The sequence below is a fragment of the Coffea arabica genome, chromosome 1e (assembly GCF_036785885.1).
Source record: "Coffea arabica cultivar ET-39 chromosome 1e, Coffea Arabica ET-39 HiFi, whole genome shotgun sequence".
In the NCBI taxonomy this organism is placed as follows: Eukaryota; Viridiplantae; Streptophyta; class Magnoliopsida; order Gentianales; family Rubiaceae; genus Coffea; species Coffea arabica.
Window position 1 is genome coordinate 30645636 of NC_092311.1, and position 21006 is coordinate 30666641.

At 34.4% G+C, this 21006-nt stretch overlaps 1 protein-coding gene across 2 annotated transcripts; it reads left to right on the forward strand.

Annotated features, from left to right (window-relative positions):
- Positions 1–9880: 9880 nt before the first annotated feature.
- Positions 9881–20784, forward strand: LOC113701773 (phenylacetaldehyde reductase). Of its 2 annotated transcripts, none has more exons than XM_027222560.2 (7): positions 9881–10021; positions 10248–10450; positions 11218–11384; positions 13674–13865; positions 16860–17022; positions 18668–18854; positions 20367–20784. In XM_027222560.2, the coding sequence occupies exons 2-7, from the start codon at positions 10345–10347 to the stop codon at positions 20521–20523; spliced, it is 972 nt and encodes a 323-aa protein (XP_027078361.1). In that variant the 5' UTR covers positions 9881–10021; positions 10248–10344; the 3' UTR covers positions 20524–20784. The 2 variants fall into 2 exon arrangements, with proteins under 2 accessions (XP_027078361.1, XP_027078372.1); XM_027222571.2 differs by having other exon boundaries at positions 9912–10021; positions 10299–10450.
- Positions 20785–21006: the final 222 nt, after the last annotated feature.

The window sequence follows — 21006 nt, forward strand, 5'->3', positions numbered from 1 at the left end:
AACGAGAGTTTTACTTACAAAAATACATTTTCAAATGATTGGAGGAATAAGAGGAAATGACAGGTAAACGAATGAACGAACGAATGAATGGCTCCCTGTGAGCCCGTATCCTTTTAATGAATGTGTTTATCACTTTATATTGTACATGTATCTTGAATTATTGGTGATATGTAGTGAATGCATTGGATTTATTGTTTGCCTATGTGTTCCGAGCCTCATTGAGCTTTTATCTCACCCTTTTAGTTTTGTTTTCCTTAACAGGGGGATGCGAGCAAGGACGAGAGCCCAGTGTAGGTTAGCCTATTCTAGTTTTTTGGTTTGTAATGGTTCTCGCCCTAGTGCTTGGCACGGACTGGATGTATAACGAATTGAGAACCTTTGTATATTTGATATTTGTACTTCCTTTTGAGATAGAAATGTATATAACTTTCGCTTTAACTTTGGATTGTTATTTCGTTTGAGCTTGTGGTTTTATTTCGGATTTGATTGAGGTTCGACTGAGTCCCGGCGAGAGTTGGGCAGACGGTCCGTCGAACCCTTTGATTCGCCTTAGGGTGTGGTGGGGCTGTCATATCTTACTGTATGAAGTAACCCAAGTCATATCTTAACAAACAAAGTCATACCACAAACTAGAAAATCTTAGTAAACATGTATCATACTTGCCCAAACAACAACCAAATCAACATAGGCTGCTAAGGAATATTGAAATATTCCAACATTCTTAAACACTAACCTGGTATAGGCTTAACGAGCTAAAAAACTCTTCAACAAATGTGAGAATTGAGAGCTTTGTTTGCCATGTATCAAGCTTTCTTTGTTATGTATTAACAATGGCTGGAAGAGACTAATTGAAGTGACTGTTGATAAGGGAATATTTAACGTACATTTTGTACAAGTTTGGCATGAACTTTTGGTATGTTTTGAGAAGATTAAAGCCATATTTGAACCCTTTTGGTGATAATTGATTAAATATTGTTTAAATGTTCAAACTTGATAAATAAGTAGATTAATGTGTTAGTTTTGTGAAAATATGAAGGATATGGATATATGGAATTCATGCACGAGATGAAGAAATTGTAAGAATCGTCCTGAGGATAAAGTACAATAGAAACTAGGAGCAAAAATGAAGGAAAAAAGGAAAGAAGTGAAAAACTGAAAATTTGATCAACACGGATCCGAGGTCGGATCCGTGTGAACAAGGGGCAATCCGAGCCCTCGTTTGTGTTTCTGAAGCAGTGCATCCGAGGTCAGAAGATCCGACCTCGGATCCATAGAAAAAAGGCCTCGGATCCATATTCAACCCTCGAGTCTGAGGTTCGGATCTATCTCTCTCTTCAGCAAGTGGCACAGCCGTTTTTCTTTACCTTTCTCACAACTTTTTCCGCTATTTTAAGGGACACAAATCGGTGGCACATGCTTCTGCAACAAAAGAGAAGACCAAATGAGTTGTAGACAAAAGAAAATATCATATCTTTGACTTCTTTTTATAAAATCTGAGTGGAGAAAATTATGAAGTGAGAGGAATAGATTTTCTACCACCTTTTATGCAGAAACACAGGGGAGAAGCCAGGAGGACCCTTACGTAGCTAGTTTTTCTTCTTGTAACTAGTTTCTCTCTAGCTAAGAGTTCTTGGAGAAGCATTTGGAGTTTTCACTTGTAATCATCTTGTACAAGAATATAGCAGAATTTGAGGGTTTCACCATCAATTGGCTAAACTTTCTTTTATCTTTCTTGTACTTGTACTTTATGATATTTTGCATTAATAAACTTGTGAGTTTGATTGTTAAATCATTCATGAGTAGCTAATTTTCTTTATTTAGGGAGTAGATGAAACTTATGGCTAAATAATATGAATTGAATGTGATTTACACTTGTTATATATTGTATTAACTTGTTTACTTGTGTAGCTGTGATTACTTGTTATTGATTGATCACTAATAGCATGTTTATAGTTGTTATTGTTCAATGAGAATTGGTAGTAACAATGGAAACACATGAGTAGAGCTTAAGTTGTATGTTCATGAAAATAGAGATACACTTAAATGGATTACTTAGCATTTCATGAAAGAAAACAGAGTAGAACTAGTATTTCACCATGAAAATAGGGAAAACTGAACTACTCTAGATCATTTTATCATGAGAATGAGACTTGATAATTTTGGAAATGAATCTCTGGTTAAACAAGAATAATAACAAGAGGTAAATCCATTCATTTGTGTTGTTTATTGTAACAGCCCCACCTTCCCCTAAGGCGAACCAAAGGGGTTAGCGGACTGCCTGCCCAGCTCTCGCCAGGACTAACGAGCAGTAACACGCGATCTAAGACGTTTCGGGAAATTAAAAGCGCGCTCGAACAAGCCACAAGCACCAAAATAACAAAATAAAAAAAACGAAAACGATGAATAGTGCCTGGAACAGGGGAATCCGGCCGGAATCTGGCCGGATTCTTGGCCGGATACTGTCCAGTGGCTAACTTCCGGAATCAAAATTTTCCTCAAGCAATCCGGCCGACAATCCGGCCAGTTTCTGGCCGGATTCCTGGTCGGATTCAGTCCAGTGCTCTTTGGTCAAAACATTTTTCTTTTGCCGTTTGAAAGCCGAATCGTTCCGAAGTCCAATCCAAACATCAACCAAACATGAATACATTGAAATTCAACATTTACAACCACATTGGCATGTCAAAAGCTATTCATCATGGATACACATGTTCGGTTTGCCAATCAAAAGATGAACCCAATACACATTAGGTTTTCATGCAAAGAGCTATTCAAAATAGACATATACATGGCTCAATTTGGCAACCAACAAGTATGATCCTTTCTCAAAATAGTCATTTTTCCTGTAAGGAAAACAAATGGAACGGAGTGAGCTAAAGCTCAGTGAGCAACTATCACATAATCCACAAAGATCACTTAACCTTAAACTTTCATCTCAAGTACGCAATTAAGAAATAAGACAAGACGGTAAAAGGATACGGACGGCTCTCAAGAGCCCATTTCCACGCTTATATTCTTGATCCAATCTCATTGACTCTCCGTCAACGTTTATGAGTACCAACCGTAGAACCCACTTCACTCCCATCCCTTCCACCAAACATACCCCAACCGGGCCCGCACTCCAATCAGTAGCTTTTGGTAATACTCGAGTATACCGGAACCAAGAGTCTCATTACGACAAGATTCCCCAGTACAGTCCCCGTGGCATGTCAATTTTCACGACCAAGCCCTCGCCGGCTCGATTCAATTGACTACCTACGGGGTTGAGCTCAGTAATACAGTAAGGCCGTTGGATATTCGTCCAAACGACACCAAATCAGTTTTTCATGAATGGAATTCAATATCTCATATAGCAAGTGCAGTATTTCAGTAAAAGGGTAATCAGTCATTAACGGTATCACAAGGGGTGAGGGCGGTCAAGTACACCCTCACCTCAATCAATTCCAATAGCCAAATAAACCTTCAAGGCATCAAAATCACATATAGCAAAGCCACATTGTAACATTCAAGTGAGTAGTATACTCACCACTCAAGTAGGTGATGTTTCAAGCACCGTCGTTAAACGAACGTCGTGCACCACCGTCACTTCCTAGAACATGCAAACAAGTGCAATGAGACTCGATAACGAGTCATAAAGCAATGCCAATCACAATCCCAATAAGGTTTCATATGCATATATAAGCATTATAGCAAACCAGAAATTTCAGCAATGCACTCACTTGACCTCACAAAAAAAACAGTTTTCGTCCTCCTTTTGCGGTAATGGCACAAAATGCGCTACGCTTATCGGATAAGGGTGTAAGACCCACCATCTCAAAGCTAAAAGACAGGGCTACAACAATGTAGAAGGCCACTCAGTCCAAATCCTAGCACAACTAGGTCAAAAATGCATAAAACCAAACCAGAACCGCAATTGCAGGTTAACAAATCATACTATGCTGTAATTCGTCTAACTCAGTCTATACAGGTCCAAATGCATTGATTCCAAAGGCATGCGGTAGGTAAGACATCAAGCTACATTTCATCAGAAGACACCAACATCCAAATCCAAAGCAATTCCAGTCAAAACAGACGATTACCAACGCAGTTCGCACATTCTGATCACCCAGAACAGCAACAGTAAAAATGACATATCTCATTCTACACTACTTCAAATGACCTGAAATTTTACAGGCATCTCAAACACATCAATACCTACAACTTTCATGTTTTAAGCAAAGGCCAATTCGGCCTCTAACCGTATGATCCAAAACCGGACAGAAAAGGGGGTTATGAAACCCTAACTTTTCACATTTCAATCCAAACCCAAAATTGGTTGCAATTTTCAATCATTCACACCTACTAGAGTCATAACCCCTCATTACCAACCATCATAAATAACCACAACACCATGATCACATTAAACCAGAAAATTCCTCAAAAACATAAAAACTTCACCATATCATCCAAAAGCAAGAAATAAATCACAAATTTCAACCCTTTAGCCACCATTAGGCACAAAGTAAACATCATTAAGGATAGGAGGAAGTGTAATCACCACTTACCTAGAAAACAAGAGAAGAGGAGTTGTAGACCACCTTAGCTTCTCCAAAAAACTTCACCAAAACACTCACTAGCACCTAATGGAAGACTTTTATGGAGTAGAAACTGGTTGATGCAATTGGTTTGGAAGATTGAGCTAAATGGAAGCTTGAAAATTGGAGAAATCTTCTTCCTTCTTGAGCTTAAGAGAGTCGGCCACCAAGGAGTGAAAAATGGTGACTTTTAGTCAATTTTTGGTCAATTTTTGAGATATTTAACTTAAGGGTAAAAAGTCAAAAAGTCCAACCAATGAGAAAGTGCCACTTGGCACCCTATTAAATGCATTTCTATCCTTTAAGTCTCTCTCACATCAATCAAATCACCTCCTCTTCTTATCTCTTAACACCCGATAAATTTTACACAGTATCCGAAACTTAACCTTATTGGCCGAATTTTTCAGAACTTTTCGCACTAGTGGGGCCCACGTCCATAATCTATCCGTAATTTTTCAAAAACTACCCAATGCTAGAAAAATCATCTAAAAACTATAATTACCCCTAAAATCCACCAAGAAAATTTTCTAAGCCAGAAAAAATGCAGAAAACATGCAATTAAAGGGGAAAAACCCTAGGAAAATTATTAGGGAAAATATGGGTTCTCACATTTATGCCATAAGTAAAATCTACATCCCTAGAGTCTTTCTTGAGTGAAATTTCTCCATTTACATTTAGCATTTATTAAACTAGATTTGTATATCAGATTTGTAGACTATAGCAATATACTTTCTCTGCTCTAATTTATTGTAAGTCTAAATAATAGAGAAAAATAAGGGTCTAGTACTTGTTTAATTTGCTCCTCATGGGATCGACCCGATACATACCTTACATTATGATTTCGGCCTGTATACTTGCAGTCAACGGGTATAAAATCGGATTTAAACTTACATTGATATAAAAATTCCGTCAAGTTTTTAGCTCCGTTGCCGGAGAGCGGCAATATTAGGGCCTAATCATCTCTATTAATTTAGATATTTCCATTATTTTTATCCAAGTTGTTTATAGTTGATTTTAATAATAAAAATTACAAAATTTCTCTTGTTTTTATTTGTAGTGTATGCACCGATCAAATCGAGAAGTTGCACTTTTCGATCCTGAAATTGAGAGGACACTAAGGAGACAAAGGAGGAATACACCATATCAAAAGGAACAATAGGTTTGGCAACCGATAGAGGAAATCTTGATAGAGTTACCATTTGAGAAAGAAATGATGGAAAATGACCCAAATAGGCGAATTCTACGAAATTTTGCTTTATCGAGAACACAAGGTTCTCAAACTAGCATTGTAAAGTCAACGGTAAACGCTAATAATTTTGAGATTAAACTATCACTGATTCAAATGGTACAACAATCTCAATAAAATGAATATTTTATCAATATTGAATAAAAAAAGAATCAACAAAACAAAGAAAATTCATACAACATGAATTGTTTGATTATAGAATATTAGATCAAGTTTGTAAATTGGAGCTAAATACTCTCGGTAATTTTTTTTTTTTATACAAAGATGAAAATTTTACTTAAGATTCACTAACAAATTTAAAAAGAAATTAAAAGTTTACAGGAAAAATATGTTTGGTCAACATAGTATGAGAATACATAAGAATACAAAATCTTGTATACAAATAATATCAATTGTTCTTGTAAAAAAAAAAAGAGCATATTACTTGGACAAAGATAAACATATTAGTTGTCACTACTTTGGAGCAAATGAAAATGAAAGTCCAATGTTTTGAGTTTTGATCATCAGACCATGGTCACCATGCAACCATGTAGTCTAGTATTAAGGCAATAGTCTAGTATTAAGGCAAAATTTAAACTTCAAAAACATTAGTACAATTCCAACTCCAAATGCAATACATCTATTATTTGGTAAAATGTAACTATTCACAATAGAATTCATAATCATGCTAAACAAACTTCAATGAAATCCTAGTCAAATAATTTTTAAAATTTTTTCTTTTAACTTTTGACCAATATAAACACATGCCTGATGTATTGAAAGATCAATTAAATCATTGTAACTACTAAACTTACCTATTCAAACAATATACTTGCCAGTTCCAAACCTGTGATTTAAAACTTGTGATTTAGGGGTTGGGTTTAAGAAAAGAAGTATGGCCGTAGGGTGTAAGGTTTGGAATTTAGAGAAAGACAATTAGATAAATGCGTTGGAGGAGGATAAATAAGCCATCTTGCATTACATTGATAATTTATTAGTTTGGTTTGTGGGTTTGTAGTTTTTAGAAATTACCAAAATTGCCTCTATAATTTGTAATATTCTAAAAAAACTATTTTTTATTCAGTTAATGTGTCAACCTGCAGGTTGACCTAACCTGACCCATTTTTAGTCGTGTCATGAATAGGTTAACCCAATAATAACTCACTTGAATTTGGGTCGTATTAATACCTACTAATTTCAGGTCGTGTTTGAGTCGTGCTATTCTGTCGTACTAGAAATTGCCACTCCTACTCCCCCCAAATCAACTTAATTTACTAGTAGTATATATTCCTTATTTTTTAAGGGATATTTAATTAAGCTATTTAATTATGTCTAAAAAAAGGATAGAACTCATAAGTCATTAGTAATAGTGCAAAACAATAGCATGCATAGACTATAGTACTATATTTGACACTAACTATGCAAAAGAAAGGAAGTATATGAGATATTAGTTGCATGAAACAAATACAATTAAAATAAATAAGTTTAATTAGAATTTTTATTACCCATTTAATATAATTTCATTTTAGTTCGCATCTTATTTCATCCTAAAATTCTTAACGTTAGTATTTAAAATTAAAATTCGAGGGAATATAGTGATTCAAAATGAAAGCATTGAGAACCAAAAGTGCAAAGTCAAAATTGTTAACTAACAGCAATTTATGTTGACCGTTTGTGATTTTGAATTTTCATTAATTACTCTAAATGTGCCTAAAATCAGAAATTTGGGGTCTAGATTTATTTTGAAAAAAATATTAGGGACCTGTTTAGTGCACGGGATGAAAATTGCAATTATCACATTAAAGAATACATCAATTTTTTTAGTCCGAACGAAACATGATTATAGAGGTGACAATTTTCATCCATATCTATTTAACCGTCCATATTCACCTCACCTAAATGGTTTTGGATTAGGAAAAATGACCAGTTTCATCCCTTACATTTTACAAAAATATTCTATTCGTCCCTCATTTTTAAAGTGAAGCAAATTCATCATTGAAATTTAAAAACTTAAACTATTACATTTCTGAAGTCAACTTTCAATCTAATTCAAACCACCCAGCAACGTGATTACAAAATTTTGGGGTATGATCGGTAGATTATTTGGTTAACTCAATTTGATATTCACGGAAAATTTAATGAACCAAAAAAGAAAAAGAAAAAAGAAAAAAATTATAACATAACAAAGAAGGATTAATTTTTCTTATATTGTCATTGTATATACTGATGGTTCTAGATACTTGATATATTATTTCAATTTAAATTTAAATATCAAACTTTATATGTATTGTATACATCTAGATTTGCAAATGTGTATACTAACGATGCATGAAAAGATTTATCCAAAAAAGAAGCATTACTATTTTGAAACAAAGAATGACCTTTTTATGTTATAATTTTTTAAATTTTTTTCTTTTTTGGTTCAATAAATGTCATATGAATGTAATGGGGTTGACTGAGTGATCTATCAATTCTATCCCTGAATTTATTACTGGGTTATTGAATGGTTTGATTTAGATTGAAAGTTGGCTTCAGGGATATTATAGCTTCCATTTTTAAATGTTAAGAACTAATTTTTTTCGCTTTAAAAGCGATGGACAAAAAGAATATTTTTTGTGAAATATTAACGATCAAATAAGTTATTCCTTTTGGATTACTAAACAAAATTTATATGGACATCCAAGCAAAATCAATTGGTTTGATGATTTTAAGTGGATAATCCACATAATCCATCTAAATCCATTTAAGAAAGTAACGAGAAAACCCAATTACTTGCTGCTTGACAGAAAACTAATATCAGACTCACAAATTTTTCTCATCCAAAAATTCAATGAAAGTCAAACATCCCCACACAGATTCCAATGTTTTCCTTTCACCACTGATCATTCTCCAATTCTAAGCCAGGTTGGCGATCTAGCCCAACATGATGCTATCGCAAATTCTTCCGTTCACTTTCTCCGGCTTTATCGCAAATTCTTCCGTGAACATTTTGATCCCGACATGAAAATCATCCCTTTTTCTCCCGAAATTTTGGCAAAGTAGGCGCTGGAATAGATGAGCCTTTTTTCCTACTGGCAGTGATTGGGTTAACTGCAATTGCCACAACAAAACCCCATTTGATGACTTTTGTTCTCCTTAGGAGGATATCATCTTCCTACTTCAGTACTTTGATGCCTTTGCAGAATTCTGCTTTAGGTTCCATTTGATAAAACTGAATCTGAATTCTGAAGTTTGAATTCTAAAATCTGAATACTGAAACAATTAATTTGCTGAATTTTAAGTACTGAAAAAAAAATATGAATGTCTGAATTTTAATGCTAAATCTATTTATACTGTTTGATAAATATTATAACTGAATGCTTAATAAGTTTAATTTGACAATTTAGCTCTTATATCCTTTCATTCAAAAAATAAATAGAATTTATGATTTAATTAGTTTAAAATTGTTAGGTATGAAAATGATAATATTTATTTTTAAATCAAATTAATATAAAATATGAAATATATTATATGAGGAGTATGGAGAATATGTGAAAGTGATTAAAAATGGAGAAAAGAGAAACTAAAAATCGTTAAATAGAGAATATTATGTTATTTAATTAGATAAGAATTTTGAACATAATTAACAAATAAGGGTAGATTTGATAGATAATATAAGGTAGCTGAAGTAATTCTATTGATTCTTATCAGAATTAAGCATTCAGTTAGGATTCTTGTGCTGAAAAAAATACATACAGATTCAGCACTGCTTAACAAGTTCAGCAAATAGATTTTCATTTATCAAACACTCAAAACATCTGAATATCTGAAAAAATTCAGATTCAGCACTTTTTTATGTTATTAAACAGACCCTTAGATTGTCTAAATAGTTGGTCTAAATAGTTTGAACTTTGAAAATGAATGGCACCGCTGGTTCCAAGTTTCAAAGCTGGTCTTTCCCCCCCTTTTTGATAAACAAGCCAGCAAAGAGTGTCCTAGTCTCTTTCATACCAAAAAAAAAAAAAAAAAAAAAAAAAATTGTCCTAGTAAAGTGGGTGACGTGGCTAATTTAGAATGGCAGGTCCATGGGTGGGTTCATAGACCGAGTATTTGCCAATAATCTACCAACTTTTCAGGAGCCCGCCATTCAAGATTCAACTCTCTGTCCTGGTCTCATAGTACAGTGCTTGATCGAATCTAGAGGGAACAGGCAGGGACTTGCCAGAACAACCACCGTCCCTAAATAGTCCGTAACATTTTTTTTTAATATTTTATAATTTTATATAAATTTTTTGTACATCTAATTTTTAGATTTGATATTTTATTATTATTCATATAAGTTGCATACATAATAATTGTATTTTTATTACTAAGTTTTATAAATAATTCACTTAAAATTTACATTTTATTCGAAAAATATTGTTCAGAATTGTTGCCTCTAATAACTGTCCGTGCTCTTGTTCCGAATTCAGAAGGCCTTAATAGTTGGAGCAAACCTTTAACAAAACATTGGTTATTTTTAGCGAAGGATAACGTCTACAGTCTGCACAGACACAAAAGGTGAAAACAATGAAGACAGTGTGTGTAACAGGGGCTTCGGGTTACATAGCATCATGGATTGTCAAGTTCTTGCTCCAGCGTGGTTACACTGTCAAGGCATCTGTTCGTGACCTCAGTCAGTATTTCTTCCAAACCCTTTATTTTTTTTCTGTTTTGAATTCAATGTTTTACCATTTTTTTTTTTGCTTTTGTGGTCTGTGAAACTGCAATTGTAGGATATGGGTCGTGACAATCATAAGATACGCAGGTTGGTTTTGGGGGCTCTAATTTTGTGGATTATTGGGATCTTGTGATTATTATTGCTTGATTTTGTTGTGCAATTTCGGTTTTCCTGATGGGGAGAATTTGTTGATGACATTTGTAGATTGAGGATTCTGAATTAACAGGTTTTCATATTCACGTGTGAAGAGAAAGGGCTTTTATGATGATAAGAGAAAGAAGACTAGGTTTAGAAATTTCAGGATTGATGAATAGCATGTGATTTGATGCAATTTTTTTTTTTTTTTGGTGGTTTCCAACTTCAGCTGCCTCCCTCCTCCCTCCCCCAAGCGAAAGAAAATAAATGAATGTATAGGAAGCAATTTATTAAATTCGTAAGGAAGCAATATATCTCTTTTTGTCTCCGTATAGCATCTGCTACTGGCAGCAAGTGTCGTGCATGATGTTAATTACTCTTGACGCAATCAATTTTCCAAAACTATTATGCTTTTCTCGGCCATTTGGTTGTTGAATCTTGTCAATGCTTACTGTCTCTTTCTAATCATGTCAGGGTCATCATCTAGTCCTGTAATTTTATAATATTACAATCCTGTAGAAAGATATATTGCTTCTCAGCTTAGTACTTTATTTTGAGCTTTGTTTTAATTTATCTGAATCATGTAGATGATCCAAAGAAGGTAGGACACTTGCTTGCGCTTGATGGAGCTGAGAGACTTCAGTTGTTCAAAGCTAACCTACTGGAAGAAGGTTCTTTTGATGCTGCAATTCATGGGTGCGATGGCGTTTTTCATACAGCATCTCCTTTCTACCATTCAGTCACTGATCCTCAGGTCCCTTGAACAATTCCTTTTCTCTTATTTGAATATTCACCTCCTTCATTTCAATACTCTTTCTTCGAGGCAAAGGTAAGACACGAAGGCCATAGCTGCTCCTGTATAAGGAGTGAGATATTGTAATGTAGCAGGGGAATCTGCCATTTCGGCTACTACAATGGTGTATTCCATTGTTCCCCTTCCTGGAAAGTAGTTACTACTTGAGCCACAGAAGATGCTTTTTGACCAATTGCTATATAAGCAGTACTATTTAGCTTGTGGATATAGGATTTCTTCTCATGGTTTAACATAAATTCCATTTATATGGTAAAAATTTCTTTCTATCATTCAAATCTTTATATGTCTCTGCATGCTTCGCAGGTTTCTCTTACATAGTAATGATAAATGAGAAAGCTTTAGTGCACTGTTTCTAATTGACTTCATTTGTTGCCTAAAAGAATGTACAAGAAACTGTGGTTGGATTCAACAATTGCTTTAGTAAGTATAAATGGGTTTTAGATAAATAGAAATGTAAAAGAAACTATAGATAGCTCCAATAATTACTTTAGCATATGTTAAATGGTTTTTGATAATCTTTCAGTGGCTTATTAGTAGTTAACTGCTTAGCGTATATGTGACTTTAGTATGTTTGAGCACCCATTTGTGTATGGTTTCTAAGCTTCTTTCTTGTCATTATTTGCAAACTTCAGTAAGTAAGCTGATAGATGCAATATGCAGGTGCTATCAGCTATAAAATAACTGAATCTAGTAATGCAATAGGCTTACCTGCCCAAAAAGAAGAAGTGTTAACATGTGCAGGCAGTTGAGCATTAAATGCTTGCCATTTTGCTTAATTCTTCTGAGGTTTCATTTTTCTTTAGTTTAAAAGATTTGAAAGTTATCTTGGAATCCCTTTACACAGGTTTATGACCATTTTAACATTATAATTCCAGTGACTTACAAGAGTTCAAGATTGATGTTTAGTCTTAAAAATTCTGTAGTCCAACAAAAGCTGGTCAAGTTTTTGCTACAGTAGTATTTTCCTTGTTTTCTTTTACATTTTGTATAGTTCTAGAGTATCTCCAATCTTTGTCTATTTAAACATTTGAAATTACTCATATGTTGCATCTATTGCAGTATGGGTTCATTCTACTCTATGCTCTCTGATGCATAAATTTTTGAGCTAATTCAAATTTTTGTTATGGCTTAGATTGTGTTAACTATTATTGCCAATAATCTCCTTTATTCTACATTTAGGGAAAGAGAAACCACTATCCTACTTATGTTACAAAAGAAAATACTCGAGATGCTTTCCTTCAAATTTTACTAAACAGCATTTACAGTGGTCTAGTTTGTGCAGTCTCTTTGAAACAAGAAAGTAGAAACAGTTGATCCATTGTAGAGAAATGTATGGTATAGATGTTAAAGGTTCTCAGGCTCTTTGAGGGACTCTAAAAAGAGTAGATGGTCTTTCTGTCAACGGCTCAGGGTGCTAAAGTCTTGATGTTCTAAGGGTACAGGTTTTCTGCAAGAGGAATCTTGAATTGAATTAAATCTTATGGTGGAGATCACCTTAGGCTTCGATTGAAACTGTTATCTAATGGGTGTTTGAGATTGGGCTTGCTATTTGATTACAGCATAAAAAAGGAACTCCAAAGCTCTTTCATAACTAATCACCCATAGAGTCTGCAAGAAGGGGTGAAAATGAAAATAAATAGAAGTGCCAGGTTAAAGAAATATTAACATCATATACATATGGATGTTTGAAGAGTTTCTTTCTGGTGGAAACAAGTTTTAAAGTTCTTTTTCTCAAGTTTTTGTTGACTGTATTAATCTGATAGGGTCGTACAGTGAGGTGAAACCAAATATTTGATTTCTGTACAATGTCCAATAACCAATTTACTACTTAGTAACCCAAAAGAAAATCCTCTGTTGGTTGTATTGGCTTTATTGGCACTCCTTATTATAAGTGGTATCAAAATCACGGGCTAACCTCAAAAACTAGAAGAGTAATTGTTGAAATGGTGTAAATCTTACACATCTCCTCATGGAAGCTCAGTAATTTCTTTAAAAGAGCCTCACTGTTGAACCTTTTATTTCGCCCTTCTATTTGACTTATTGAATAACTGAGGAACCCTGAAAACCATGCTTCATGGAAATGAGCAGTATTCAATGAAATTGAAGACAGTGAGTTATATATATATATTTTAAATATGTGTAGTGAATAACTTTTATATTAAGTCCATCTTGCCAAGGTGAGTAATTTTCTATCTCTGTAAGTCACCAAGAGGAATTCTTTTTGGACAGGCTGAATTGATTGATCCTGCTCTAAAAGGCACTCTTAATGTTCTTGGATCATGTGCAAAATCACCATCTGTGAAAAGAGTGGTTTTGACATCCTCTGTAGCTGCAGTTTACTACAATGGCAGGTCTCGTTCTCCTGATGTGGTGGTTGATGAGACTTGGTGGAGTCTTCCTGATTTATGCAAAGAAAACAAGGTCTGTAAATGTTAGTTTCCTTTCTGTCTGAGTTTTATTGCTAAATTTAAATGTTCTTAAATTAACTAAATATCTGCTGTCACATATATTGAAGACCATTGGACTGTGTCCCATAACACTTTTGCTTTACGTACCTTTTGGAGTAAAATATAGATGTGGTTCCAGAATATAATATACTTGTATCGTGAATGCTTAAAAAGGTGCATGTCTTTAAAATGGTGTACATATTTGACATCATTATGCCATTGAAAATTTGTGAACATAAAATCTTCATTATGCATCAACTGCAAAAATTCCATTAATGTAATTGTTACAGGTACTGTTATTTGCTGTATTAGAAGTTGAAATTAGGGCACTATAGAGTGTAGACATTAGAGAATTTATTTGTTTGAAATAGAACATGTATTCAGCTTTTAACTACCATCTACCAAAGGCCTTAGGTTTTCATTGACTTCTGATGGATTTTTTTGAAGACATTTAAGGCCAGTGCCACCTCAATGTTCTTTCTGTCAAAGTTTCAGGATATCTAGTCCACATTTGCATTTGTCCATTTGAACTAGAGATTAGTTCACTGGACTTGCACTTAGTCTATTAACATTTGTAACTTTTGTATAAATATACTGAAAGTTTTTTTTTTGTGAACCTTAAGAATTAAAAGTCTCGAGACAAAACATATTTATGTGAAAGCAGAAGTAGGGTATTTCGAGGAATTTGGTAATTGATGATACTTGAACTATGATGCTTGGCAGTTTTCTGGAACTCTGGAAAACGAAACATGGCCATATGGTTGGAGGAAATATAAAATACCTTCATGTATATATCAGATGGTCTTTCTGCTCCTCGAAAATTGGGAATTGGATGATGTTAAATTTGGGGACAATATGAACTACAATTAATGACCTGAAGAATTTCTTTGAAAATTGAGTAGAATATGATGGCAAACTTTAGAATAGGAAAAATTTGCGGAAAGGGTAAACTTGGAACTAGATAAGCTAAAACCAACTAAAATATTTCAAAACCCCTGTGCCTCATGTCATTAGCTTAGGCTGAGCTGTTGAAATCCAAAAGGTAAAGTTTCTGGATGAAAGCAGTAAACAAATTCAAATTGCATAAGCTAATAGAAATTTCGTACTAATGTTGTAAATCCTACAGCGAGACCCTGAAATAAGTAAAACTAAATGACCCCCATTGGAATCCAAATATGTGCATGATCCTTATCCAATTCTATTGAGGATTTCCATCATTTGATTTTGAGCTTATTATACTTGATAGGGTTATTTTCTCTACTTTAGTGTGCTAATTATGAATAAAAAATGCATACTTAATAAATTCCTTTCGGGAAAATAACTTTTGGTGCTCTCGACAAGCCACTTCTATTATGTTCCGAATTCCTTTTCAGCTGTTATCACGAATGTGATGCCAAACTTTTAGATGCTTGAGATGCCCTCTCTCTCTGTGATAGACACTGGCTCACACGGGGAACTTTTTTTGTGGATGGGGTGTTATTGCCTTCTTTGGCATGAAGGTGATAAAAAAGCAATAGGAATAGTATTTAACAAAAGCTCCATGGCTGTACAGGAACAGAGTTTCGGACAACTTTTGTGGTTGGAGATCTTGTTACTATCTTTCATTGTCGTCTAGTTTTTGAAGTACCTATACGTGTTAGTAGATTAAGGTTAAAATGTAATTGTGCCCCCAAAACTTAGTGTTCCGTCTTTATCAATGTATTTGCCAGACTAGGTGCTGTCTCTATCTGACAGATAATGTAAATAGGATTTTAAATGGATGATGTTTTTCCATCTTTTTTGAATTTCTGGATCTCCTCTGGGGCTATAGTTTGAACAGCTGTGTCATCCTTTAGATAAAAAAACAGACCCTTTCAACTGGTTGCTTTGAAATTCTAAGGAAACGGTTCTTGTTACTAACAGAGGTAAAACAAACAAGAGCAATGGTAGCCTAAAGCCTCTTCATTTTGTCTCTTCTCTAATTATTTTCAGTCATTAGAACTTTTACTGATATACAATTGTAAGAAAATCTGGTTGTCTGCAGTTAAAGAATCATTCTCCTAAATCACTAATTGAGCATCAAGAATGTCCAGGACCATTTGATCACTGTCATTTCTCTAGAATTAATTGTTAGATGCAGGATACTTTTATGTGCAGTTTGTTTCAGTATAGCTGCCTGATGCATGTGACAAGGTTCCTATGGCTTAAATGTGTGGATGAACTTTTAAAAGATTTGGTTGAAAGGAACTGTATCCTGATTAAAGGACTTGTGTTCCTGATCATTAACTAGCTGATATACGTCCTTTTGTGGTGGCCAAATTGATTCCTGTGGTTTTAGTTAGAAGCTGAATATTGCAGCTTTTCAATTGAAGTACTTCAATTAGCAATCAGCAAAATTTATGTTTGTAATAGTTGAAACCACTCATACTCTGGCTTTTGATTTTATGGAATGTAACTTGGAAATCATGGCTATAGTCATGCTATATTGTCCTATGGAACAAGTCTAGCGTGGCTTGAACAGAACTTTAATTGGTGCAATAATTCTGTCCCTTTTGTGTTGGCATGGTGTTGCAGTAGTAAACCTGGAATTAGTCAAGAAAGAAAGCTTTTGTTTGTCGAACGATACTTTTTGGATTGATGCGGAGATTTTAGATTGTTTATAGCTCCCATGATTTTGTTTTCGTGTCCAAATACTATACTAGTAATAGCATCATTTCCCACTGGCATGTTAAAAGTATTCTAGACAAGTGTCATTTCTATCTGCTGTACAAACTCCATTTCAGCATAACCAAAATCAATATTTCCACAAGATTTGGGGACAATGTGCCCGTGGCACTTAAGTAAATTGTCCTTGTGTACATGCCTCTTTTAATTGATATTGTCATAATAAGATCACCGTTGGTTAGCCAGTCTATGAAATGAACATGTATTCTTGTGAATTAACAATCATAGTTAAACATGTTATTCTTTCCTATTGTTTTTCTTCCAGTTATGGTATGTGCTCTCGAAGACATTGGCTGAGGATGCTGCCTGGAAGTTTGTAAAAGAGAAAGGTCTCGACATGGTTACAATAAACCCAGCTATGGTGATTGGGCCTCTATTACAGCCAACACTTAACACCAGTGCTGCTGCGATCTTGAACTTAATAAATGGTATGGATATTCATATTAAACAAAGAGAATTCAATTAATATTTTTGGAGATACTTTGTTTGTTGAATCTATGTTTATTTGTTTTTTGAGGCCATGGTCGTGCATGATGCTCTGTTGACTGTTTTTTGTCTTTTTTTTTTTTGCCTTGGTTCTGCTTTTTGAGGGAAATTGAGTGGACAGGAAGCAATTTAGAGCTGATGTTTTTTGAGCTGGTGAAGCTACTGATGGTGATGAAAATGGTGCATAGACAGATGTTTTTAGAACATGCAAATAAGCATTTATTTTTAAGTTTTTGCCTTTTTGACTCGCACCTTTGACTTTCCATTACTTTATCTATCCTTAGTCATCGACATCGATAGTGTAGACTACATACCTTCTTATATTTCTTTAAAATTAAAGTATGTAAAGAATAGATAAGTGAATTAATGGTAACATGCTCCAAAAGAATTAATAGTAACATTCTGGACAGTAATGATTCATACTCATTTGTGCTTTATCAGAATATTGATTGAGCATTCACTTGTATGCCAAGGTTTATGGTACATCCCATGCTCTGAAAATTTACCGGTCAGGAGTTTAGTACTTACTTATCTAGCTATGACAAATGCATTAGATATATTGTAAAAGGTGGGGACAATGTTAGTCTTTATAGAACTTCTAAGTATCTGATAAAATTGAAATGAACTTGAGAATAAATGAAAAAGGCCGAAAAACCAGTGAGGTGGCCTACCTATGTACTTAGGAGCAACGTGCTATGGAATTTGCCATGTTGCAAAGCTTGTTAGGAGTTCTCTGCCTGTGTCATGAACTTGAGTTTTGCCAAGGTAGACGTCATGGTCATTTGGAGGTTCGCTAGAATTTTATTTGTTTGTGTGTTTGTGTATCTATGATGGTATTTGTATATGTGTATATGCTCCTTTTGTTGATATTTATATATGTTCTTGTTTGCTGGATCAAAACCTCCCAAACATATTCGTTTTTGTGTCTTGCGAAAGCTTTATCCAGTGTGCTTGAAGGGATGTTTACATTGTTTTAAAGTTCCAGGTGCTTTTTTAATCAACTATTGAAGTCTTTGAATTATTACTGCAGTATTCGGTAAATGGCTATGAGGGTAGGAATGGGTACCAAAATTAATGATGCCCGTACATGTTGCTAGGTAGACCACTATAGCAATCACTCAATGGGAATGAAAGTATTAGATCTTTCCCCCTATGACTCCCCACTTATAGCTTGGGTTTTGAATTGATTAACTCTTTGATAGAATGAAACTCATTCCACTTCCAACCAAATATGTAATGGGGAATGACCAACACCATACTAATAGTGAGATTTATGGTTCCAATTCTGATTTCAATTGTGGAGTACAAACCAAACAGCTCATAAGTTGTCAGTAAAGATGTGGTTACGCTCATGGAAAATGATTTTCGTTGTATTTTCCTCTCTTTGCTTGGTTAGATTCATTTATACAAGAAGGAAGAGATGCTGATATGAAACTTGTCTTGTCTGTCATTAGATATTTTGTGTATTGTGATCTTAGACTGATTTTCATGCATTGAGTGTCATTGAATTGTTTATGCAATTTATTTTGATGTCTTAATATTATGGAAATGTTGTTTGTTCATTGTTATTTTCTACATTCAATACAGGTGCAAAAACATTCCCAAATTCAACATTGGGCTGGGTTGATGTCAGAGATGTTGCTAATGCCCATGTACTAGCTTTTGAAAATCCGTCGGCAAGTGGAAGATACTGCCTGGTTGAAAGAGTGGCACATTACTCTGAAGTTGTGAAGATCTTGCATACACTATATCCTTCTGTGAAACTTCCAGAAAAGTAAGTTTAAGCTCTGTATTTAGACTTGATAATGCATATACAAGTAGGGATTTACATCTGCAACATAAATTTATGTCTGGAATGCTTCATGCATGTATGTGCATCAGTAATTTTTCTGTTAGGATTTATTATGATGTGCCACATGGATAAATCATATCTGGAGGCTATTACCTATTAATACCATCTGTTGACGATGGAAGACAGAATAAATATTAAGAAACTCTTGTTGCAGAATACAATTTCCATCATCTGAGTAAAATTAGTTATTGATTAGAGCTTGTATAAAATAGACTGTTCTCTATTATGTTTTAGAAGTTCTGGTCAAGGTTTATGTTGTCGAATTCACAAGATTTTGAAATTTTCCCTATTTGAAATAGGATTAAGTTGCCGAGGAGGCCTTGGTCAAGTGACTAAGGTTGAAACCGTAAGAATTAGAGCACCTGGGTTCAATTATCCCGTAACCCTTCCCTACTTCTTACATGCCGTTCTTCCTTGCTTAAAAAAAATAATAAAATAAAACAAAATATTAAAAAATAGGTTAAGTTACTTCGGGAAAGTTGATACTGACTATATAGTTAATTTAGTTGGTACTTAACTAAGGAATCCTTTTCCTTGTAATAGTGATCTAGTTCTTGGAATCTTTGCTCCACAATTACTAAACCAAGGACAGCCTACTAATCCTGGCAACCTGATTAGGTAGAAAAGTAGATAAAGATGAGAATAGCATTAGTTGTAGAAGATCTGTTATTGAACATAAGGGGATTGTTTGGGGTGGCCAAGAACAGAATGGGTGGCCTTTTGAAGGTTGGCTTTCATCGATTCAAATCAAACCACTGTGTCAATTTTTTGAGATAGTGTACTTCAAATTACAGCTCTTTAAGAATGTTTACCTGAAAGTTTTGACCTTTCTTCATTGCAACAAGACTTTTTACCTTTCCGAATTCTGATCTTCATCTGCTTTTATTTGATTTCATGTCTAAATGGTGAGATCCGTGTATAATATGTGAAGTTATGCAAAAAATTTCTGGTTTTTTCTTTCCCCTTTGCTGCTTTACCAGATCCTGCTGTGAGAAGATCCATTATTTGTACAATCTGTACCTAAAATATCAGGGCTTATATCAAGGCATTCATTTAAGGGTACTGATATTCACGACCCTTCTAACTTCTTGAACACCCTTACTATGTATTTTGGCTGCTATATATGCTTGTCATTTGGCCTTGGAAAAATAAAAAACCGAGTAGGGGTGTCCAGGAATCTATAAAAGGGTATTTGAGTATCAATGAACTTCATTCCAATGTTCTGCTTACTGCAATTCATCTTTTGTTTTCTAATCATGGATGAGTTTTCCTGTCCATCACCTGCTGTTGATGTATTTTTACTCGTCAAACACCAGTAAGGAAGCCAAAATTATCATTTCTATCAGTTTGCTTTTATTAGATTTTTACCATTTTCAACAATATTTATTATTCTTATGGAGCTTCTAATGTTCTTTGGTAAACTAATCTTTGTAGGTGTGCTGACGACAAGCCATTTGTGCCAACGTACCAGGTTTCAAAGGAAAAAGCAAAAAGCTTAGGCCTTGAATTCACGCCCCTTGAGCAAAGCATCAAGGAAACAGTTGAAAGCTTGAAGGAGAAGAACTTTCTGGGCTCTTCTGCTGCACTGTGAATATGATCTCAAACATGATGAGGAACATTTCAGAATTGGTGTCATTGCCTATTGAACATATGTTTTGCAAACTCCTATTTGTACCGGGTCTGTCTGACTGGCATTATCTGCCTCGACAGAGATTTGGGAGAGATCTACCTATGAAACAATAAAGGACTCATCTTTTTGCTATCATGGAAATTTGAACAGGAAATGTCTTTTGCTTTTCCTTGTTCAAATTCAAGGTTAAAGCAATGATGATGAGTAGATTTTGGTGCGTAATCATGTGGCTTACCTCTTTCTCTCTTATTTGGGGTCAGTGTGTTAAATTGCCATTTGATGAGACTTTATAAAATCAAGGAGCAAATTAATGTCACGGTAACAAATTGATAAAAGATTGAAGTTTATGTGCTGAATTATATCCATATTATATGTATATGATCATTAAGAACATTAAGTAGCTCAACTTTATCCATGTCTAAATTGTTCAAGGCTTTGTGAGTT

Excerpts from the sequence above, each read along its gene's own strand:
- LOC113701773 (XM_027222560.2), top strand. The coding sequence starts at position 10,345 with ATGAAGACAGTGTGTGTAACAGGGGCTTCGGGTTACATAGCATCATGG. Across the intron at positions 11,385-13,673 it reads ATTCAGTCACTGATCCTCAG|GCTGAATTGATTGATCCTGC; the intron begins GTCCCTTGAACA and ends CTTTTTGGACAG. Across the intron at positions 17,023-18,667 it reads GATCTTGAACTTAATAAATG|GTGCAAAAACATTCCCAAAT; the intron begins GTATGGATATTC and ends CATTCAATACAG.